The following is a 25403-nucleotide window of genomic DNA, read 5'->3' on the forward strand; positions in this document are numbered from 1 at the left end:
TTACTGTGATGCCCGCGTTGCTTGCATAGCCCTTGAAAGCAGTGTTTATGCAGCCAACAAAAGGACTGAGTTGGAGCTGTATCTACTAATGTGATAAAATGCCCAAAAGATAGCAGTGTTAATGAATACAGCAAATTGCCCACAGAAGAAATATATAATCTCATCTGTGTATATGTAGCATTAATAATCATTCTTATACATAATCTACATGCATTAAAAGATGGTCAAGTAAAACGCTCTAAAACTGGATTGTGGTAGTGGTTGCAACTGTATACATTTATTAAAAATCATTGAAGATTCCCCTTTCTCAAAAAAAAAAAAAAAAAAGGTCAAATAGGCATCAAAGGATTGACAGTGATTCTTGGGGGATTTGTCACATGAGTTATCTTATATAGAGACACAGTTTCTGTATGAACTACAGTATATACATAGCTATTTAGAAACTATGGAGTCATATCCAAAGCCAATTCCTTAATTTAAGAGGCAAAAAAATGAAGACACTGTACAGTTTATCTTAATAAGGTTAATACCTAAATTTCCCAATGTCAACGATCCTAATAACAAGAAATGAAGTTTCTTCCTTCTTTTGTGTCTTGTTATCTGCAAATTCAAAACTTGCAAAAACAGCATCCCACGGGGTCCTCCCTTCTCATATAGTGCTCACAGGTAAGTACATTCTCACAAAGCTATGGAGGAATCATAGACATTAGGGATCCTGGGAGTGAACAAAATTGCATTTTCCTTAGAACAGCAGAGTCAAAGTGCATGCTAATAGTGTAACGGCGTTCATCAAAAACACAAATATTGAACGAAAGGGGGACAGGTCACAAAACATTGCAGTCATACTACCGATGTTTCTAATAAAATGTGACTTTTTCAAGCCAGATGACTAAAATAGAGCACTTCCACTTTTGATTATTTCTTCAGGTGGATGATGCTGAAGAACCTGACAAAATAGGGGAAAATAAAGCACCCAGTAAGTTCCAGTCCGTAGGAGTACAAGTAGAAGAAGAGAAGTGGTGAGTCCACATGCATTCCTACTCGTGCGTCTTGAGGTTGGCAAGTAAGCTACAAGTCTTTTTCCCCATGATAAACCTTCAACATTCAATGATATTTCTCATTAAGCGTTTGCGAGCATTTCAAGGGTAAGCTTGCATCAATATTAGCTGACTCCTTCCTCTAGTTTAATACTGAAGACCACACCATTTAAATTTCAGCTAGAATAGTAGAGTAGTATCGGAGGAGCCCCAGACATGCCTCAATGTCATGTTGATTATTTTGATTTAAAATTACTTAAGAAATAGTCAATGCAAAAGGGACACTTTTACCCTCCTCTCTGTCCCCCTGAAAATAGGAAATAAATCTCCCATATGAAAGGTGCCCTCCTTGTACTGGGGAATGCAGGGCTGAGAAAGTCTGTATACTTGTTACTTCTTTACTAGTTTACTCCCCAAGGCCAAACCCTGCTTAAATTCCTTACTAATTGTAACACCCAAACCTACGGTTCTTTGTCCTGTCAATTCCTCTCAAATTTATAGCTTCTTGGTTAAAAAGTAGAAAAGCTACCTGCTTCCGCCACTTTTTAGGTCCCATTTCCAGGAGGCCTCTGCCCACACAAATTAAAATTGTTTCTTTTTCTCCCCTTAATCTGGTTTGTGTCAATTTTGTTTTTAGTCCGGCTACAAGAAGTGGAGAGGAGTAAAGGGGGAAATTTCCCCTCCCTGACAGTACAATAAGTCACATTCACACACACACAAACACTGTTGTATTGCCAAACTATTCCTCTTTAAAAAAAACCTTCTATTTTTAGGCTAAAGATTTTTTTTTTATTTTGTTGTTGTTGTTTTGTTGTTTTGTTTTTTTGCTATTTCTTGGGCCACTCTCGTGGCATATGGAGGTTCCCAGGCTAGGGGTCAAATCGGAGCTGAGCCTCCAGCCTACACTAGAGTCACAGCAACGCGGGATCCAAGCCGCATCTGCGACCTACACCGCAGCTCACGGCAACACCGGATCATTAACCCACTGAGCAAGGGCAGGGATCGAACCCGCAACCTCATGGTTCCTAGTCGGATTTGTTAACCACTGTGCCACGACGGGAACTCCTTTTTTAATTTTTAATTTATTTCTTATTATAGTTTATTTACAGTGTTGTGCCAATTTCAGCTGTACAGCAAAGTGACCTACATATGCATGTACATTTTTTTTTCTTATATTATCTTCCATCATGGTCTAGCCCAAGAGACTGTATGTAGTTCCCTGTGCTGTGCAGCAGGACCTCATTGCTTATCCTTTCTAAATGTAGAGTTTGCCCCTACTAACCCCAAACTCCCCATCTATCCCACTCCCTCCCCCCTTCCTCTTGGCAACCACAAGTCTGTTCTCCATGTCTTTGTAGACTCAAGACTTTTAAAGAGAAAAGGACTCACTCCTATTTTTATTTCTAGAACTTAATAATGTCTCATGTTTACTCTGTGCTTAATGAATGATGAATGAATGAAGCATGAGGAGTAGGAGGAAGAGAAGATTCCCTGTCGTTGTCTGGAATCACCAGTTTCTTTGGATGACTCTTTAACATAACCTTACTTTCGAGTCTTAGTATCTAGAAGTGGGGAGTTTAGAGTTTGAGAGTTTGAGATCACAGAATCCAGAGGCTGGAAAGGACTTCCGAGGTCAGTGCACTCATTTGATAAATGAGGATTTGGTCCAGCGAGGTGTGTAAGTTTCCCAATCAAACTGTGAGGACCAGGGTGGATAGAACTATGTTTCATTGATAGGGGTACTCCCAGCTTTCGGACTGTGCTTTTCATGTACTTTTCACATACAGGTAGTAAATGCTGGCTGAATGAATTAAAGCTGTAGTTAAAGTAGGAGAAAGAACTCTATGCTATAAATCAGGATATCATCTCAACTTTGCCACTTTCTGTGTGAAAGCAGTTGGGTGTCATCCATCCAGCCATTCAATAAATATCTATGGAATGTCTCCTATATGCAAGGCCCCATGTAACATAAACTTAAAAATCAGAGAATAAGTTTTGCATCAGTTCATGGAAGGGGTCCTATTTTATAGCCTCTTGATATTGATACTGCACTTGCATCAAAAAGGTTTTCAAAATATGTATATATGTAATATTTTGATATTATTATGTTTGATATGATTATACAATGCTGGAAGCCCAGAAAGTTGGTACAACCCTTCTGGAAGCTAATATGACCAAAAATTAACCTCAGTTATCATCTACCCAGAGCCACTGACCCAGTAATTCCATTCATAGGGCTCTCCCAAATGAAGTCACTCAGCGAAGGGAAAACAATTGTGGAACATCATCTGTCGTTGTAAAAGAAAAATGTTTACTATCAAACATCAAGCAATAAGAGAATGCTTTTGTAAGCGACAGCATGTCCCCAAGGAAGAATATTATACAGCTATTAAATGCGATTTGTGAAAACGAAGGGAGAAATTCCCATGGTACAATGTTAAGTGCAAAAGAGCACTAATTCCCACCTGTGATACTCACAAAGATGGACAAGAACTGAAATCTAATCTGTAAAACTAGCAGATGTAGAAGTGATTTTTTTTTCCCCATTTTAATCTGAAATGTTCATTGTACTTGCTTCAGGCTTTAATAATTGCTATTTTCAAACCAACCCTTCCCCTTGTGGCTCAACAGGTTAAGAACCCAACTAGTATCCATGAGGATGCGGGTTTGATCCCTGGCCTCACTCAGTGGGTTAAGTATCCAGTGTTGCTGTGTAGGTCACAGATGCAGCTCGGATCCCACACTGCAGTGACTGTGGCGGAGATTGGCAGCTATAGCTCCGATTTGACCCCTAGCCTGGGAACCTCCTTGTGTGGCAGGTGCAGCCCCAAAAAGGCATATGACAACAACAACAACAACAACAACAACAAAAAAGAATGTTAGAAGTATCAGACATGAATTTTTTTAAATGATGATTAAAGTGCTAAGGGCTTTAATGGAAAAAAGTGGATAGCATTCAAAAATAGATGGGTAATATAAGTAGGAAAATGGAAATTCTAAGAGAAAATAACAGGAGTTCCCTGGTGGATCAGCAGATTAAGATCTGCTGTGGCTCTGGTTACTGCTCTGGCTCTGGTTACTGCTGGGGTGCAGATTCAATCCCTAGCCCAGGAACTTCCACATGCCACTGGCACAGCCAAAAATTAAAATAAAAAGAGAGAAAAAAATAACAAATATAGGAATCAAAAATGCTGTACCAGAAATGAAGAATTTTTTTGATGGGCTCATTAGGAGACTAGCCATGGCTGAGGCAAGGATCTCCTAGCTTGAGGATATAACAATAGAAACTTCCAAAAGCAAAGAGGAAGAAAGCAAACCTGAAAAAATCAGAACAGAATGTCCAGAATCTGTGGGACAGTTATAGAAGGTGAAGATGTGCATAATGAGAACACGAGAACAAAAAGAGAAAGAGGAAAATCAGCAACATTTGAAGCAACAGTGATGGAGAATTGTCCCAGATTAATGTCAGACACCAAACCACAGATCCAGGGAAGTCACTGAAGGCCAAGCAAGACAAAGGCCCAATACAGTACACCTGGGCATTTTCAAAGAAACCCAAGGAAAGAACTCCTGAAAGAATTCAGAAGGAAAGGACACCTTTCCTATTGAGGGGCAAAAACAAGGATGACATGTGGCTTTTCCTCAGAAAGCATGCAAGGAAAAAGACAAGAGAGTGAAACAGTTAATATCTGAGAGAAAAAAGCCACCAACCTAGATTCCTATACACTGTGAAATTATCCTTCAAAGGTAAAGGAAAGATAAATTATCCTTCTCAGGCAAACAAAAAGCGAGGGAATTTGTAGGCAGTAGCTCCAACTTGTGAGAAATGTTAAAAGAAATTCTTCAGAGAGAAGGAAAATGATGCAGGTCAGAAACTCAGATCTACATGAGGAAAGGAAGAGCATCAGGGAAGGAAGAAGTGAAGGTAAAATAAAAACTTTTATTTATCTTATTCTGAATGGATCTAATAGGTAACAGTTTGTTCAAAATAATTACAGGAACAATATATATGAATTTATTATACACTTGAGTATAAGTGAGTTGAGTAACAGCAATAATACAAGGGATGAGAGGTAAGAATTAGTGTTATTGAATTATTATAAGGTACTTGCACTACTCCTGAAGTGGTATAGTATTATTTGAAAATGAACATGGATTATTTGTAAAATATAGAGTGCAATCTCTAGGGCAACCACTAAAAAAAATTTTTTTAAGTATAACTTATACACTAAAAACTTATACACTAAGGAAAAAAGGGAATGTGTCAAAGACAAAAATAAGAACAAAGAACTAGGGCAACAAATAGAAAACAGTAACATATATGCTAGACATTAATCCAACTATATCAATAATCACCTTAAATACCAATGATCTAAATACACCAATAAGAAGACAGAAGTTGTCAGGGTAAATAAAACATAATACCTAACTTTATGTTCTCTATAAGAAACCCACATTAAACATTAAGACATATGCAGGAGTTCCCGTCGCGGCGCAGTGGTTAACGAATCCGACTAGGAACCATGAGGTTGCGGGTTCGATCCCTGGCCTCGCTCAGTGGGTTAACGATCCGGCGTTGCCGTGAGCTGTGGTGTAGGTCGCAGACGCGGCTCGGATCCTGCGTTGCTGTGGTTCTGGCGTAGGCCGGTGGCTACAGCTCCGATTCGACCCCTAGCCTGGGAACCTCCATATGCCGCGGGAGCGGCCCAAGAAATAGCAACAACAACAACAACAAAAGACAAAAGACAAAAAAAAAAAAAAAAAAAAAAGACATATGCAGATTAAAAGTAAGGGGATAGAGAAAGACATACCATATTAACATTAATCAGAAGAAAGCAGGAGTAGCTATATTAATTTCAGAGAGCAGACTTTGGAGTAAGGAAAATTATCAGAGATAAAGAAGGATATTAGATAATGATAGTGGGGTCAGTTCTCCAAAAAGACATAACTGTCTTTAATTTTTATATGCCTAAAAAGAGCATCAAAACACATGAGGAAAAAACTGATAAAATTAAATTCACATGGAACATTCACCAAGATGGACCACATTCTGGGCAAGAAAACATACCTTGATAAATGTTAAAGAATAGACTTGTGGCTGTGGGAGGATGGGGGGGAGGAGTGGGAGGGATCAGGAGCTTGGGGTTAACAGATGGAATTCAGCTAGATGGACTTCACCTAGAAAATAATAACAGAAAGATGCTGGAAATTCCCAAAATATCTGGAGATTAAACAACATATTTCCAAGTGATATATGGCTCAATAGAAAATTTTAAATATTTTTAACTGAATGAAAATAAAAATACCACTTATCAAAGCTTATAGGATGCAGCAAAAATAGCACTTAGAGGGAAATTTATAGCACTGAATGCACATATTAGATATGAAGAAAAATCTAAAGTCAACCACCGGAGTTTCCGTCGTGGCGCAGTGGTTAACGAATCCGACTAGGAACCATGAGGTTGCGGGTTCCATCCCTGTCCTTGCTCAGTGGGTTAAGGATCCGGCGTTGCCATGAGCTGTGGTGTAGGTTGCAAATGCGGCTCAGATCCCGCGTTGCTGTGGCTCTAGCGTAGGCCAGTGGCTACAGCTCCGATTCAACCCCTAGCCTGGGAACCTCCATATGCCGCGAGAGTGGCCCAAAGAAATAGCAAAAAGACAAAATAAATAAGTAAATAAAGTCAACCACCTATGCATAGTTTTCCCTAAGCATAGTTTTCCCACCAAACTAGAAAAAGAAGAGCAACTAAGTCCAAATTAAGCAAAAGAAAAGAATAAAAATTAAAGCAAAAATGAATGAAATTGAATACAGAAAATCAGTATAGAAAATCCACAAAACCAAAAGCTGAATCTTTAAAAAGTTCAATAAAACTGACAAGCCTATAGTCATGCTGAGGGGAAAAAAAGAAAGCAGACACAAATTACTAACATCAGAAATTAAGGGGGACATCACACAAACCCCATGGACATTATAAGGATAATAAAGGAATATTATGAACAACTCTGTGCCCACAAATGATAACTGAGATAAAATGGACCAATTCCTTAAAATATGCAATCTGCCAAATCCCACACAGGAAGAAATAGACAATCTAAATAGGCCTATATCTATTAAAGAAACCAAATCAATGCAATGGAGAAAAAATAATCTTTTCAGCAAATGGTGCTAGAACAACTGGACATCCTCATGCAAAAAAAAAAAAAAAAAAATCATCTACACAGAACTTATACCTTTCACGAAAGTTAACTCAAAATTGATCACAGCCCTAAATGTAAAACAGAGAACTATAAAACTCCTAGAAGGCACTCTTGGGCATATATCCGGACAAAACTCTACTTAAAAGAGACACATGCACCCGCATGTTCATTGCAACACTATTCACAATAGCCAGGACATGGAAACAACCCAAATGTCCATCAACAGATGATTGGATTCGGAAGATGTGGTATATATACACAATGGAATACTACTCAGCCATAAAGAAGAATGACATAACGCCATTTGCAGCAACATGGATGGAACTAGAGAATCTCATACTGAGTGAAATGAGTCAGAAAGACAAAGACAAATACCATATGATATCACTTATAACTGGAATCTAATATACAGCACAAATGAACATCTCCACAGAAAAGAAAATCATGGACTTGGAAAATAGACTTGTGGCTGCCTGATGGGAGAGGGAGGGAGTGGGAGGGATCAGGAGCTTGGGGTTATCAGACACAACTTAGAATAGATTTACAAGGAGATCCTGCTGAGTAGCATTGAGAACTATGTCTAGATGCCCATACTGCAACAGAACAAAGGGTGTGGGGAAAAAAAAAATGTATACATGTAAGGATAACTTGATCCCCTTGCTGTACAGTGGGAAAAAAATAAATTAAAAAAAAAAAAAAAAAAACTCCTAGAAGGTAACAAATGAGAAAAATCTAGATAACCTTGGGTATGAGGATGGCTTTTTGGATATAATACCCAAGCCATGACCTATGAAGAAAATCATTGATAAGATAGACTTCATTAAAATTTAAAACTTCTGTGAAAGACAATGTCACAAGACTGAGAAGACAAGTCACATACTAGAAGAAAATATTTGCAAAAGACATATCTGATAAAGAACAGTTGTCCAAAATATACACAGAACTCTTAAAACTCAACAACAACAAAATGCACAACCTGATTAAAAAAATGAATAAAGGGAGTTCCCATCGTGGCTCAGCGGTTAACAAACCTGACTGGCATCCATGAGGATGCAGGTTCAATCCCTGTCCTTGCTCAGTGGGTTAAGGATCTGGCGTTGCTGTGAGCTGTGGTGTAGGTTGCAGACGCGGCTTGGATCTCACGTTGCTGTGGTCCTGGCGTAGGCTGGAGGCTACAGCTCCAATTAGACCTCTAGCCTGGGAACCTCCATATGCCGCAGGTGTGGGCCAAAAAAATAAAAAGAGAGAGAGATAAAAATGAATAAAAGACTTTAACAGGTACCTCACCAAAGAAGATGTACAAACGTCATAAGAAAATATACAAAAAGATGCTCAACATCGTATGTCATTTGGAAACTGCAAATTAAAACAATGAGATACCACTACTCATATAGAAAAAAGGCAAAAATCAGAAACATTGACAATCCCAAATGCTGATGGGGATGCGCAGCAACATTAACTCTTGTTTATCTCTGATGGGAATGCAAAGTAGTGCAGCTGCTTTCAAAGAGAGTTTGGCAGTTTCTTACAAAACCACTCTCCTGTCATAAGATCTAGCAGTTGTGCTTCTTGGTGCTGACCCAAAGGAGTTAAAAAATTAAGACCACACAAAAACATGCACACAGATGTTTGTTCCTAATCCACAAACTTGGAAGCAACCAAGATGTCCTTCAGGAGGCGAATGGATAAATAAACTCTTACATCCAAATTACAGAATTTTATTCAGTGTTAAAAAAGAAATAAGCTATCAAGCCACAGAAAGACGTGGAGGAAACTTAAATGCATGTTACCAAGGAAAAGCAGCCAATCTATAAAGGCTACATACTGTATGATTCCAACTATACAACATCCTGGAAAAGGCAAAACTATAGAGACAGTAAAAAAGTGTTTAGGGGGAAGGAGGGTAAATAAGCAGAACACAGATGAGTTTTAGGGCATTAAGACTCTTCTGTATGATACCATAGTGGTGAATCCGTGTCATCATACATCTATCTAAACCTATAGGATGTACCTCACCAAGAGTGAATTTTAATGTGCCCTGTGAACTTTAGATGGTAATGATGTGTCAGTGTAGATTCATCAGTAGGAACAAATGTATCACTCTGGTGGAAGATCCTGATGGTGGACAGGAGAAGTACACAAGAAGTATTTTCTGTTCCATTTTGCTGTGAATGTAACACTTCCCTAAAGTGTATCAATTTAGAAAGAGAGAGAGAGAGAAGGGAACATAATAGTGTAAATGTCAGTATTGTCTTGAGGTGTGTTGTTCAATATATATAAAACTTTTAGAAAAATACTTGACACATAGGGAACATTATATGTGTTTCCTATTCTCTTAGGTACTTAAATAGAATCTCTCTGAAACTCGAAGTCTAAAGAAAGCAATGATACCGCCTTTTCTTTAAAAATAAGAGAAAATCATCTTCAGTTTTTAAAATTTATTTCCAACCTTTCCCCTGCAGTCAATAATTCTGTGTTATCCAGTTCACACCCTGACACTTGTCCATCTACAGGAATGTTAAATGTTACATGATTTGGACATACCTAATAGCAACCCCAAACTTCAAATGAGCTACTTTTATCATGTTATTAAAAAGTTGAATATTTAATAAATTATTGAAGTTTGTAGGATGCTCAGTTCCTCAATAAGCTGAGTGACTTATGTTAAATTCATCCCCCCAAGGGGCTGGCAGCCCCAATTTTGGTGCTTAACCTTCCAAAACATACCTGTCCTCAAAGGTAGTTAACTGCTGAAAAGTAAATCAGCATTTAAAATTGATGTTAATGATTGTTTTCAACCTTTCTAAAAGAAATCCACTGTCAACAGGCAGGGATTCTGTGTTTCTTCTGTCTCTAACTATAATTCATTTTATAATTTTGCTGGTAGTAATTCATACAGATAGGATCTTACAACACAAAATTGGGCAGATGAGATTTCCTAAGGACAACTGGGGGATTTTTTTTTTTTCTTCAATTATCTAGTGATAGAGAGGAGACGATTGTTTTCACATTGAAAGGCTGCTACAATCTATCTCTTCCTTCCCTAAATAAACAGACACTAAATTACACTAACCTAACAAAAAGTAGAGAAAGAAAATAGAGCCAGAGAAAGAAAGAGTGCAAAAAAGAGGAAGACTTGTAAGAGGCCCAGAGACTCATTATCACCTTTTGAAACCAAATCTAATATAACAAAATCCATCTGGTTGACTGTCTATGAAGAGATAAGACTTGTAAATTCAGGGTGCTCTGCAGGGTTCCCCATCAAGACAAAAGAAAAAGCTAATAACTCATTAGTAAAAAATGCAATGCACTGGATAACCTATCTACTTCAGGAAAAGGAATCCAAAGGGAGGATTACAAATCTTCCCGGTAGATTTGCAGGCAGCACAGCGATCACATCTTGAGAATGCCACTGGTAGCAGGTGTGCCACGTCCATTCTCCAGAACTGCCTCGTGGTATGGACCATGCAGAGGGATGCTGGTAGAAGGTCACTAGTTTAAATGCTGTGGCAGCACCAAGCCAGGGTCAACAAATGCATATGGTTTTGAAGCAAGACTGCTTTCTTAAGCCAATGAAGATCTTCCTCCTCTCCATCAAACACTAGGCATCTGTTCCCAATTCCTGTTTTAGCCAGTGGGATTATTTGATCGGATCCACTTGGCATATTTTTGCTGCTCTGCAAGTCTCCTCCTAAACCAAGCTGGCAAATCCTGCCAACACCTCCCCCAGGAACACTGTCTCAGCCGCTGCTCTAGCCCAGGGCCTCCAAAGCATCCTGCCCCCATTCTCTGCCATCCTTTTGACCGCTCCCCAGGAATTTGCATGAGGTCTTCTTGTCTTTCAAGCTGATAATTAGCAAATCTAGTAAACCAATCCTTTCTATTGACCAAGGTGAGAAAGCTAAAAGGCTCCCAGGAATCTCCTCTTTCCTTCCAAGTAACAATTCTTTTCTTTTTCTTTTCTTTTCTTTTTTTTTAATTATTACTCAATGAATTTATCACACCTGTAGTTGTATAATGATCATCACAATCCAATTTCACAGGATTTCCATCCCACAACCCAAGCACATCCCCCAACCCCCCAACAGTTGTATTTCAACGGTAGTTCAAACTAGACTTTCTTACAGGAAGGAGCCCACTGGTGACTCCAAGACTCACAGTGGACACAGAAAGGAAGAATATTATTATTTTCATTACAAAAAGAGCATGCATATTTACTTGGAGGAAAATATACAGTAGCAAGTTAACAGCTTATAACTCCCTGATGGACTTCGGAGCAATTAAAAAAAACTGTGACTCTGTGTGGCTAGATAGAAAGTAGATATTAAGATAGATATTATCTATCTTTTCTATAATAATTGTGTATTATTAAATAATCTAATAAGAAAAGTAAGGTAGTACTTATATATTATGAGATTTATAAAATACAGAAATAAAATTTCCCATAATCCCATCCCTTAAGCATGAACTAACAAAGGGGTACATTTTTACTCATGCTTTATGGAAAAACATTTTGAAAGTTTTGAAATCCAATATTTAAAAAACTAACCAATGTTACAAGAAGCTTTCTCATTATTAAATATTCATGACAAATGGCTTTTATAGTTACACGATATTCAGGAATATGGCTGGACCATAATTGGCTTCCCCTTTTTCTCCCTGATGAATATCTACATTATTTCTAGACTGACTCTTGATTAAAGGTGGTGAAAAAAAAATACACACATCTGCCTTTGAGACCTTCTGAAGCTAAATGACAGTAAAAGGATTTTGTGTTTGTTCTGGCATACACTGTCAAAGATGAAGAGAACAAGATGGGGGAAGACACCGAGGTGAAACTGTGGAAGCTAGAAGGTAGAGAGGAAAGTGGTAACTGAGTTAGGCAACCAGAGAAAAGCTGAATCCAAAGCTAGTGAGGCAGACATCTAAGACGTAATTCAACTTACATTGCAGAACCCACAAAGGCATGGGGATTGACAGCGCTGGATGCTCTGAACATAGGGGTGAAGGTGCAGCGGGAGGCTGGACGCGTCCCTTCAGAGCCTAAAACAAGGGGACCCCTGTCTGGAGGGCAGCAGCACAGTTGAGAGCAGGGTTGATGTATTGAAAACAGGAAGATGCATGAAAATTTACCAATGGAATGTTGACGCACCTGCCCTAGGCGTTCTCTGCTCACTCAGCTCCCAGAATCCTGGCAGCCAGACACATTCCCTCTACGCAGGCACAGGCATATGGAAGGGTCTGTGCTGGGGGACTGGCCAGTCTGAGCCCAAAGACCAGAAGAAACCAACACCACAGGGATTTTTGCAAGATGAAAGCCTAGGCAGATCCCCTGCACTGAAGGCCCTAGTGAAGGACCCTCTTTCCAACTTCTCAGGAGGCTTTTACTATGCCTTTCACGCCAGAGACTCCTCGAGTTTTTAGTCATTGTATAGGGAGATGCTGCTGGTCTCACCGCAATTTTCTGGCAAGAAGACTGGATGTTGGGGAGGGAGTGGGACAGACTGGGAGTTTGGGGTTAATAGGTGCAAACTATTGCCTTTGGAATGGATAAGCAATGAGATCCTGCTGTGCAGCACTGGGAACTATATCTAGTCACTTATGATGGAGCATGATAATGTGAGAAAAAAGAATGTATACTTGAATGTGTAATTGGGTCACCATGCTGTGCAGGAGAAAATTGACAAAACACTGCAATGCAAAAAAAATCATAAAACAAAGAAAACTCAATGTTATTTTCCCAGCGTATATGTAGTTAACAGATCCATCTATGTCTTTGTAAACTGCTGCTTGACGGGCTGGATTCTTTATCTGGAGATCGTCCAACTGAGAGTCATTGTTAGGACAAGGACTGTTTACCTTCAGGGTCCAGGGACTTAGAGGAGGAAACTTATCCCAGAATAAATGGGTAGTCAGTCACTCTGTGGCCTTTTCCTCCCTCATCAACCCCCCCAACCCCCACCCCTGCCATTCCTTTGTTCAATCTCTGACGTTTGATTAACACGAATGTCCAGAAAGGGATTGCATGCCTGGAGGTGTGCAAAGGGAAAGCCAAGATCTTTTCATCTTGTTTCATTTATAGGGTAGGAATGGGGGCAGAGGGGGCATATTTTGGTGATGGCCTCTGGTCTTTCTTATCTCCAGCTGGTGGAAACATACCTTCGAGAAGACATTACAAAATAAGACACACACCTCCAGGACACTTAATGCTAAGGGGGCGGGGGGAAGCTGGCCTCAAAAAGTGTCTGTGAGTGACACCTGCCATTTCAGCAGGTCTGTGATGCACAGACAGAGTCACGGGTGTGGAAGGAAAGTAGCAGCATCTATTATTGGGAGCGGCTCCCCATTTCAAATGCCAACTTTTGTTTCCTCACCACACTTACTTCTATTTCCATAAAATTCTGCGTTTTTAAGGTCTCCCTTGCTTCACACATTGAGGCTCATGGCCTCCTACCTAGGTGGAACAAGCACGAGGAAAGAGGGCATTGTTTTCTCCTTTTGCACCATGTCAACTGCTACAAAAGATCTCTTTTGATCCTAAGTGACTTAAATATGCAAACATCTGGGCTTGTAGTGAATTGTGCCTTTTCAAACAGGCAGGATGTTAAGAACAAAAAGCCAAAATCGAGACAGCATCTTCTCACAGCCAGTTCAGGGACCACAGGCTTGGCAAGACCTCTGGAAGTCAGAAACAGCCGTCCTTTGCCAACCAGAAGCTTTGGATCGATCTCCACTCCTCACAGCTTGGAGTACTACATAGCCTAGTACCCACCCTCGATATTATATTTGGCAAACAATCGCTTTTCTTTGCCAGTTAACAATACCGTGACCTTGCCAAATAGTTCCTTCCAATACACCTGAGTTTTAAAGGTGTGGCATTCATGCATTTCAAATTTCAAAAGCCCTGAAAGTTGGCACAATTCCTGATATGCCTCATACACCCCCCCCACCCAGTCCTTCCCTCCCTCTCTCTCACCCACCCCCCTCCTCCCTCCTTTTTTCCTTTCTTCCTTTTGTCTTCCTGGCTTCCCTCCCTCCCCCCTCTTTATTTTTTTCACATGCTTTCCAAGACAATTTAGTTTGCAAAAAGCAAAGGGACCATATGATTCAAAAGCCTATAGCCTCCTCTTGACCCCTAAGCAAGACTCAATAAAAGAGAATTCTATGTGAGACTTTTCTGGCTTTTGTTCATTACCTGGGGTCAGGAGCAAAGGAGTGACCTAGGGCTCTGGTTGCTGAGGGAAAGCAGGTCCTTCTGGGGTGCAGTCAGTTCAAGGATGTTTTGTTGAGGCTCCCAATCCAAGGTTCCTACAGTGACAGCCCATAAAGGATATAGCACCAGCCCAGCTGGTACTCAGAGGAGAATGGCTAGGTGCTGGGCCCTTGCTGAGGCTATCAGGTGATACCAAGCCCACTCTCATTACTTTCCATTTCCTCCCTTTCTTTTATTGGGCAAATGCATTACAATTATTTGGAGTAGGGTCTTTATGTTGCATACCTATTTTATTTTCCTTTCCTAAAAGAGCGCTTCGGGCAAAAGGATCGTGAACATGGAGAGTTTTTGAGAACCAATGGATTCTGTAATGGGGTGACGGACTGAGCGTCTGTAAGATGTTTATGACTTGAGTCTCAGATCGTCGAACTTGCAGGAACAAAGCCTATGCGTTCTAAAGATGCAGGCTGTGACCAGCTTTGGTTCAGGACTTATTTTGTTCAAATACAGCCCCACCAAACAGGAGGGACGAAATGGGTCTCCGTGATCTACCATCTGTTGATTTTCAACCTGCTGTACAGAAAAGTGGGGGGTGGGGGGTGGAGGGTGGGGGGAAAAAAATCCACTCATCAGATATACAAACTTGTTCCATAGAAAGAGCACAAAGAACAGCACAGGTGAATGCTCCCAAGTGACTTTCCTCTTGACTTCAGCACAGACGAGGTATTGTGTGTCATACTGGTTGGTCCAGTCTTTGGTTTCATGGTTTTCTGCTCCTTTGGCCAGAATGCTGGCCGGTCCTTTTCAGAGGTTGTAATGATTACATGTTTTGGCTTTAGGGCACAGAGGACCAGAGAAGCTTCAAGAGTGGAGTCTGTGGGTTTGGAAACAGCAAGCCCCTGGGTTCAGCTTTTAGGTTTGTACCATCCACCAGCAAGCAATCTATTCTTGTCAAAAACACAGAAGTGAATCCAGTGTCTCCTTCTGTGTTCCCGATCAAAACTTTAAAACAACAATAACAACTTGATTGCACCCTTCACCCAGAAGGAGCTCTGCACATGAAAGACAGAAAACATTTTGTAGAGCAGAACATTCTTTGAAAGCTCTGGGTGGAAGAAAGCTCGCTTAAGGAACTTAATTGAGAGAAACAGTGCAGCCTGGACAGGGTTGCCTGAGTTCAAAGGCACCGCTTTTAATCCCAAACCATTTTCATTTTACTTCACTTTTCTTTCTTTCTGGGTGACTAAACTGCGAACTTCTACTAATCTACTGCCAAGTCATTTTTCTTAAGAAGGTGGATACTTTACAAGATTCATAGCCAGGAGCCCTCAGTCAGGAATGCTGGTGGGACGGTTTTGTGTAGATAAAAACAGAGACACGGGGGAAGTAGGTCATTGTGTTTTGTATGTGGAACAGACTCTGTCTCTGGCAAGTTTGCTCGGAAGGGAAACAATGAGGCACTGGTCCTTCTTTAAGTTTGGAAATGTAATGCCTCTGGCAACCCCTGATCTGGGAGAGTGGAGCCGGGTGTGTTCATAGTTGGGACTGTGTGTTAGTGGAACAGCCAGAATGTCAACTGCTGCAAGGAAAGTCATCCAAATCACGCATGTGCAGCTGGAGCGGGAGCTCAGCTTCAGATGTCATTTCACATCTTGGCGGATGAACAAGAAGGCAGAAATGGCCTCTCACAGCCAAGAAGCCAGTGGCTATTGGAAGAATCACGGTAGCAGAACTGCTCTTGCTTGCACGGCTAGGACAAGCGGTCTGTAACATTCCTTGGGACCTTTCCACTCTGTGATTTTTCCTATGGCCCAACTGAGAGTTAAGAACTTACACATGACCATGCATAATACCGTCAACAGAGGTAACTTCCTGACCACAGCAAACAGCAAGACAGGCCAGCCTTTTGTTTGGCTGGCCTATCTTCATAAAATGAATGGTGAGAATCACAACATTTTGGATTATTTTGATCATCCTAATAATGACTACAGATCAATAGTCCAACTATTTTTTTTTTTTCTTGACATTTATTCACTAGGGGAAATAATGGACTGACTGAAACAACTTTATCCTGTCCTTTTTGTAGAAAACTTCCAGGCTTTCTACAGTCTTACAAATGCCTGTTTACTTACATTGTTCTATCCAATCTTTATTTTTGATGGACTGGAGGATCAGTATTAATTGGCTTTAATAGTGTGTTCCAGGAGAGTTAAGAAAAATCATGCAACTGTGGTTTATTAAATGTTGTATGGACCTTATTTAGTGCATTCTCCTTTAAGGCTGGCACTATTGAATATGAAACATTAATTGAAAATCTGCTGGCAAATAAACCATGCTAGCATGGCATAATCATTAGCCAGTCAAGAAAATATACCTCCTCACACCCATTAGAATAGCTCACGTGGAAAAAGTCTGAAAATCGGTGTTGGCAAGGATGTGGAGAAACTGGAAAGCTTGTACATTGTTGGTAGGAATACAAAAATGGTACAGCTGCTAGGGAAAACAGTATGGCAGTTCCTCAAATAATTAAAAACAAAATTACTATATAATCCAACAATTCTACTTCTGGGTGTGTACCCAGAAGCATTGAAAGCAGGGTCTCAAAGAGATCTTTGTACACCCATGTTCACAGCAAGATTATTCACAGTAGCAAAAGGCAGACCAACCCAAGTATCTATTGATACATGGAAAAAAAAAAGCACAATGTGGTATATACATACAATAGGATATTGTCCAGCCTTAAAGAGGAAGGAAATTCTGACACATGCTGCAATGTGGATGAACCTTAGACATCATGCTAAGCAAAATAAGCCAGTCACGAACAGACAAATACTATGAGATCAACTTGCATGAAGGCCCTAAAGTAGTCAAATTCACAGAGACATAAAGTGGATTCATGGTTGCCAGAGGCTGGAGGGAAAGAGGAATGGGAAGTTGTTTAATGGATACAGAATTTCAATTGGGAAAGATGAAAAAGTTCTGGAGCTGCGTAGGTGAAGCTGTAGCTGGGATTTGATCCCTGGGCTGGGAACTTCCATATGCCCTGCATGCAGCCATTGAGAAAACAAAAAACAAAAAAACAAAACAAAACAAACTATAAAGCAGAGTAATAGATACTTACGCTGCCTTCAGTGGACAGGCAGATACATATTCTCTTATATCATTATCTTCTGTCTGCTCTAGGAGCCAATGAAGCTTTTGGGGGAGGGGGAGCTGAAATTACTTCAGGCCCACAGCTTCCCTTGCCCCTTATCGGAGAAAGAACTCATTCACTGCCCTTCTGTTCATTCCCATCCCTCCCACCTTCCTTACATCCTCACCTTCGCCATAGGGGTCAACCAGAGATGTCTAGAGCCATTTCGTCAAGACATTCATATCGCATGGATATCCGTACCAAATGCTCAGGTTGAATCTGTAACAAGTTGTCTTTTGTCCCCTTGGTGGAAGGACGGGGGCGGGGCGGGGCGGGGGGGGGGGAATTAAGGCGCAGGGAAGTACAGCAGGGCGGAACGCTAGAACTGGTGAGCTGATTTTGCCCCAAAGTCTGTGTACCAAATTATAACAATGATCTCCTGTATGATCAGGAAATAGGAACTCCTTACCAGGAAAAGGAGCTTTAATTTTAAGGGGACCTTAATAACATTTTAGTTTGCTTTCGGGTAAGAGCTTTCCCTGGAAAACGTGGTCATGCAGGATTCAAGATACTCTTGGCTCAGGCTGGGTCGGGTTTGTTTGGTTTTTTCCCCTTGTTTCAAAGTAAAGTATGCAGTCTAGGTTATAATTGGATCGTTTCCTTACTCCCACCAAATTCACCCCTCACTGAATTTCAGGATTCAAGGCAAAGGAAGCTGGACCCTGAATATCATACTGGCTTTGATAGCTGTGCCCACTGCTCCTCTTCTAAAATCGCTCTAGATACGCTTTCATACTCCGTATGGAACAGAGAGGAGGGATCTGTGTTCTTTGTTTGCATCAGAGCTACGGCAATCGGTGGGCTGGTTTCAGGGGCTACCTCTGAAGGCTGAGAAGAACCCTGCTCTTGCACACCCACGAAGAGAAGTAGAAGGTGGTTCTGCCTCAAGAAACATCCTTGCACTAAATGTCTCTCTCTATCCCTCCAAGCTTCCGCAGGTTCACTCGCTCCAATAGCGTAACAACGGCAGTGCAGGCCGACCTGGACTTCCACGACAACCTGGAAAATTCTCTCGAATCTGTAGAGGACAATTCATGCCCTGGCCCGGTGGCCAGACAGTTCTCCCGGGACGCCAGCACCTCCACCGTGAGCATCCAGGGCTCAGGAAACCACTACCATGCCTGCGCAGCCGACGAGGACTTCGATGCAGATTTCGACCCTTCGATTCTGCCGCCCCCGGATCCCTGGATTGACTCCATCACCGAAGACCCCCTGGAGGCCGTGCAGAGGTCAGTGTGCCACCGGGATGGCCACTGGTTTCTGAAACTTCTCCAGGCGGAGCGAGACCGCATGGAAGGCTGGTGCCAGCAGATGGAGAGAGAAGAGCGCGAGAACAACCTGCCCGAAGACAGTAAGTGAGGCGCTGCGCCTGCGCTTGCGCCCTGGGGTCGGGGCCCCGCCCGAGTCCTGAGGCGGGGATGCTTGTCTTGCAGCCGGTGGCCCCGGGCTAGCCCTGCGGGTTTACACCCAGAGCCAGACTCTGCGGGAGAGTGGAGCCAGCGCGGCCGAGTCCACACGCCCCCGATGCCCGATAAAAAGAACCCCGCCTTCTCTAAGGCTGGATCGGTATCTTCCAGCCCTAGACTCTGTGGCGTGGACTCTTGCTTCTCGTGGTTCCTCTTCCCCCAAGATGCTCCTGCAGGGCTGCCTCTCAGGGAGTTAATAGTTAATTCTAATTAGTTTCACAGTTCCCAGATACACTTGCCTTGGGCATTTATAATCTTACAGTATATTACTTCCCTTAACGTAAGAGTTTAAAACAAGGCTGGCAATGCGTAGGCCGAAAGAGGCCATGCTTATTTAGATCCCTAAACCTGTTTCGCCCACTCTTTCCCTCTTAGGTTTTAGAGAGGCCAACTTCAGGCTTTAAAACGATTAACACACATTCCAACTTAATGGGTTAAAATAAAGATAAAATAAATGATGGATAAAGTAAATAAATAATGGAGGCATTGCACACCGTTATTTTCAACCTTGGCCTTTTAACAGCAACAATTCCTGTTACCGATTGACAAAGAAGTTGCCAGATTCATAACCTCAACTCTGAGGCACCTTTTACCTGTTTCTAACAATTCTGAAATTGAAATAGAGTTGATAATCAGTGTGTGTTTCAACGTTGCATGTTTCTTTCCCTCTGAAAAGCTATTATTGAAAGGAGGATCTTCCAACTGGTGGTATTTTCTGAATCAGGGAAATTTAGTGGTAGGCATCAAAGCCTGCCCTCATTTTTGTGTGGGAGAGTATTGTCATGATGTGGCTTTTTGACCTATTTTTTAAATCATCATTTAACTTTTTATTGTGAAAATTTCAAAACATGTGCAAAAGTAGAGATTTTACTGTGATGAACCCTCAACGTCTCATCTTCCCCTACTTGTTATTATTTTTGCCAGAGTATCTTTTTAAAATTATTTTTAATTCTTATACAGTTTTTAAAGGTTGCTTTCCATTTATAGTTATTACAAAATCATGGCTACATTCCCTGTGTTGTTCAACACACCCTTGAGCTTATCTTTCTTTTTCTTTCTATTGTATATATGTAATTCACAAACCCTGCAATTCTTCCATTTAATGTATATAGTTTAGAAGCTAGCATATTCACAGTTGTGCAACCACTACCACAATCAATTTTAAAACATTTTCAGCATCTCCAAAAGATACCCTGTACACTTCATCTGTCACTCCCCCCCTCCTCCATATCTCTCAGCCCTAGGAAACCACTAATTTACTTTTTATTTCTATTGATTTGCCTGTTTCACACATTTAATAAAAATGGTATCATGTGTTTTTATGTGACTGTCTTAATGGTTCCCTTAGCATAATGCCTTGAGTCTATCTTACACCCCATAATTTGTGCCACCCTCTCCACCTCTATATTGCCCCCCACACTGGCATCCACTCATTTGTTCTATCCATGAGTCTGCTTCTTTTTTGTTATAGTCACTAGTTTGTTGTGTTTTTTAGATTCCACATATAAGTGATGTCATACAGTATTTATCTTTCTCTGTCCGACTTAGCATAATGCCCTCCAGTCCATCCATGTTGCTGCAAATGGCAAAATTTGCTTCCTTTTTATGACTAAGTAATATCTTGTGTGTATGTATGTAGGTATACACCACATCTTCTTTATCCGTTCATCTGTTGATGGACATTTAGGTTATTTGCATGTCTTGGCAATTGTAATTCAGGCTGCTATAAACATTGTTTGCCAGAGTTGCTTAAAGAAAATCCAAGGCAAGGCATCATGTTACTTCTCTCTGTTTCTCAGATAAGGACTTTTTTTCATGGCCACTATGGATTATGATCTCTCCAAAAACAGTAACAACTTCTTAACCATTACACCTAGAGCTTACTGTAAATCATGCTCAGTAGATTTACAAAGTGGACCAAACTAATTTTGCCAGGGAGCAGCGAGCTTTCCGTAAAGGAAGTATTTTTGTGAGAACAGAGCCTGGAGAGTAACAGTTAGCAGGTTGTGGGATTTCCTCCCTGTGTCTGGCGCACAGCACCTCTCTGTGCTCTTTCCTCCTCCTGGCTCCTCCCACCCGCTGACAGCTCCCTTGCTGCCTTTCTGAGCAGGGTAGACCTTAGTCGGTCCCTCAATGGGTTTCTGTAACGTTCCTTTTGTTCTCTACTGTGACGCAGGCAAACAATGTAGCAGCGGAAAAGGAAACCTCCTTGACACTTGCCCCCACATTTGGTGTCACTGCAGGCTCACCCCGGTGTGGATGGACAGGCAGAATCTTCTCTGTGTCCCAGTGACATGGTGCATGAAGTACCACCTGGCAGCACTGCAGGAGGTGGGATGGGGGGGGGGTCCGTAGGAATGTCTTAGCAGTTGCATCTCCTTATTCTCCTTTCCCCTTGTGGGTGCACCTGAAGCTTTTTAGGTTTTCCTGGGAAAAATGATAGTGTCTAAAGAGCAATGGACTCCAGTGTGCAGCTCAGCAGGACAAGCTCTGTCTTTCAGATTTCATTGAATTCAGTGCATGCATTCTGACCCACTCTAGCTTCTCAGTTGGCTTCCAGCAGAACCTGGGGACAGACACTGCACATCGGATGTTTGCTTAGAATTGGAGACTAGATTGACTTCTGTCAACCCAGCTTCATAATGATGCCTGAGGATAGCCATTGTATCAAGCTTTAGGAAAATCTCCCTTGACACTAAAGAGGCTATGAAAACAAGTCAGTGTGTTTTGATAGAAGCACTAAAATTTGAAAAGGGGAAATCCTGTCAGAAAACCTGGTTCTCATCCTGTGTTTGGGATGAAAGAGAAGCATATTTGTATTTTGCACATGAAAGAATTGCCCGTTCATTCATTGTTCCAGAATTTTACTTCAGATGTTATTGAGAATTTTGATTTATAAGACGTATGAACATATTCCATATGAAGGTATTTTGTTATGACAAGATTTGTTCTAAAGAATAATAATTTGCTGCCTTTGTACATAAAGGTGCCACCATCCCGCCATTAATAAGCTATATTTCCTAAGGATGTTTTCCTCCAAGTAGTGATAAATTTTCTCAGATCTGTTTTACGAGGTTGCTGCCCAGTGGGGAGGTGCGAGGGTCATGGCTGTAAAACAGGCAAAGATAACAAGGGATGTAGGAGTATTTTTTGGTGCTTTGCTTTGAAAGACCCAACTGAGAAAATTAGATAGCAAGTATGCAGTAAAACGTACTTCATTGGGAAGTGAGTCTCCCTTTGTAATTTGAAACATTTTGATATCAGAACCCCTTTGTTCAGAGTTAAAAAAAATTACAAACAATTCCAATAAATGTGGCAGGAAGAACGGGGAAGCTGCTTGGTGAGGCCTGGGGTCCTGTCTCCTCAGCCTCTATGCCCCCTGGACCCGGGTCCCCAGCAACCCTCCCCCCCCAACCAGAATATCCTGGGATTCCTAGAATTCAGTTTGAAAGCCAGTGGTCTATAGTGAAAAGTCCAAAGTATTATTTTTTTAAATGTAGTTTTATAACTTCAGATCAAACAGCTAACACAAAGTAGAGGTAAATCCCTTTTCTCTGTGCTTAAAATTTTTTTTTATTGTTTGTGCAATTTTTAAAGGTTATCCATTTAGAGTTATCACAAAATACTAGTTCTGTTCCTCATATTGTACAACATGTCCCTGTAGTTTGTCTCACACCCAGTAGCTGGTGCCTCCCACTTCTTTGTTGCACCTTCCCCTACCCCCGACCCCAACCACTGGTAACCACCGATTGCCACTGGTTTGTTTTCTATATCTGTGAGTCTACTTGTTGTTGTTGTTGTTATATTCGCTAGTTTGTTGCATCTTTTTTTTTTTTTTTGGTCGTTGTTGTTGCTATTTCTTGGGCCGCTCCTGCGGCATATGGAGGTTCCCAGGCTAGGGGTCCAATCGGAGCTGTAGCCACCGGCCTACGCCAGAGCCACAGCAACGCGGGATCCGAGCCGCGTGTGCGACCTACACCACAGCTCACGGCAACGCCGGATCGTTAACCCACTGAGCAAGGGCAGGGACCGAACCTGCAACCTCATGGTTCCTAGTCGGATTCGTTAACCACTGCGCCACGACGGGAACTCCTGTTGCATCTTTTAGATTCCGCATGTAAATGATATCATACACTATTTGACCATAAAACACTCCTGGGTTTATATCCCCAAAAACCCCAAAACATTCACTTGAAAAGATCCGTGCACCCCAGTGTTCATAGCAGCACTATTTACAATAGTTAGGACATGGAAGCAATCTAAATATCCACCAACAGAGGATTGGATAGTGAAGATGTGGTGCATATATACAATGGAATACTACTCAGCCATGAAAAAATGAAATTTTACTGTTTGTGGCAACATAGATGGACTCTGAGGGCATTATGCTAAGTGAAGTAAGGCAGACAAATTATATATGCTTTTTTAAATGTACAAAACTGATTCAAATTAGTAACATCCCTTCATATAAGCCAGTCTAGGTATATGAAAATGGTTCTTCTTTCAAGGCTCAGCTTGTGCCTCACCTTCTAGAAATCTTTACAGAATGCACCCCCCTCGGGCTGATCTGGGTGTGCCTCCCTAGTGCTTCTGTAATAGCCTGTCCATTTGTCTATCAGGTATTTCCAACTTTATTTTATGATAATCTATGTATCTCTCTCCTCCACTGAAAAGTGGGGTCTGAAATTATTCCTGGCTCATTCATCTTCATATCCACTGCCCCTCTAATGGTTCCTGGCACATAGCAGTTAATAGGGAAGAGTCTTTCTATTCTATTACAAGTTAATCACTAAAGGGATATTGCCTGTCAGCTTAAATTATGCATAATGCCCATCTCTGGAAACCCTGCTTCCCAGGGAATGAGTGTTAAGCTAAAACACCTTTGTTTAGGTCACAGGAAACATCCTGACCAAGCCCACTTGTGATTGGCTGCAGGATGTAGACTCAAATAGTGTATGATATCACTTACATGTGGAATCTAAAAAATGCAACAAACTAGTGAATATAACAATAGTGACAACAAGTAGACTCACAGATACAGAAATTAACACACCCCATCCAGAGTCTGGCCAGAATCAGGACTTTACCCCCACTCCCCTTTTAGTATAAAAGAAGCCTGAATTCCAACTCAGGGAAACTGGTTCTTTGGGACAGCAATCCACCTTCTTCTTGGTCTGCTGGCTTTCTGAATAAAGTCACTGTTCCTTGGCCCAACAGCTTATCTCTTGATGTACTGGCCTGTCATGCTCTACTGGTGAGCAGTATAAACTTGGACTCAGTAACAGTAGGTGATCAGTGAATATGTGTTTGAGTCCCGGAAATACTTTGGAAATTCTTTTTTACAAAAGCATTTTCCTTAGCAAAACCTTTCTTCCTAAGTAGCTTCAAAATACTCAACAAGTAACTAGCAGTTATTATTGCCAAAAGCTCGAAGCAGGGGCTCCCTTGTGAGGGGGGGAGCCCTGCTGATCAGAGCAGGGGTCTGGCAGAGAGAGGTGAGCTCGGGCCATGGAAAGGCTGGAAAGAACTTGTGCATCCATCAGCTGCAGGGGCTCAGTGAACCTCGCAGGTGCCTTCCAGCTCTTGAGATGAGATTTCATTCCACCAGCACTTGAAGGCATCATCTGTCTTTCAGACCCCAGGGGGTACACAGGAGCTTCCACCCACATGCATTCCAGAATCCCGCACAGTGCAGAGCAGAGGTGCACTCACCTGCCACATCAAAGAGGTGCCAATTTCAAATGAGGCAAATTAACATCAGTGAGGATGTGGCCAGAAAGCCAGGAGGAAGGGTGCATATGAGCACCGGAAGGTTCATCCTTCTTGTCTTCACAGTACCCCTGCCATGGGCTCAGGCTTTGACAGGTGTTTTATTTGCCCTCACAACAACTCTCTGGCCACGTCTTGTCCAAGGTCATAGAACACAGAGGCTTCTCATGGAACAGATTCAACATGAATAACATTTGACAAGATAATGATACTTTGTGTGTTGCATGGTGCATCCTCATCCATCCTCGTCCTCAAAACTCAGCATATGTCTCTGTCCCTGCCTCCTTGGCAACCACAGTTCTGTGCTGCTCAGTGGGCCTGGGGTTGCAGAGGACCTTTGTTTCACTAATTCTCTAGTTTGACCTTTTCTTTGTTTGTAAGAGGGGTGGTAAGGAAGAGGAGCCAGTCCTGTTCAGCAGGCATACCCAATATTAAAAGAAAAGAAAAGAAAAGAAATCTGTGCATACCCAGGAAATCAGCTTTGCTAGATGGTCAAGCTCAGACCTGTCAATCTCTTGGCCAAGCTG

At 41.6% G+C, this 25403-nt stretch overlaps 1 protein-coding gene across 37 annotated transcripts in view; it reads left to right on the forward strand.

Moving 5' to 3' along the window:
- Nucleotides 1-25403, forward strand: part of DLGAP1 (DLG associated protein 1) — a 1399633-nt gene that overhangs the window by 1350875 nt on the left and 23355 nt on the right. For 33 of the 37 annotated variants that reach the window (XM_084964262.1, XM_084964267.1, XM_084964271.1 and 30 more), the window contains 2 exons: nt 928-1019; nt 18571-18992. In XM_084964262.1, coding sequence (XP_084820388.1) covers nt 928-1019; nt 18571-18992 — 514 coding nt within the window. Of the gene's footprint in view, nt 1-927; nt 1959-3695; nt 4441-5748; nt 6831-18570; nt 18993-25403 lie in introns of those variants that run through there. The other 4 variants (XR_014807681.1, XR_014807682.1, XR_014807680.1 and 1 more) reach the window with 4 other exon arrangements.

This window comes from Sus scrofa, chromosome 6 (genome assembly GCF_054392235.1).
Source record: "Sus scrofa isolate SSC_HxYL_T2T_F1_AM1 chromosome 6, Sscrofa_HxYL_maternal_Yorkshire_Landrace_v2.0, whole genome shotgun sequence".
NCBI classification, from domain to species: Eukaryota; Metazoa; Chordata; class Mammalia; order Artiodactyla; family Suidae; genus Sus; species Sus scrofa.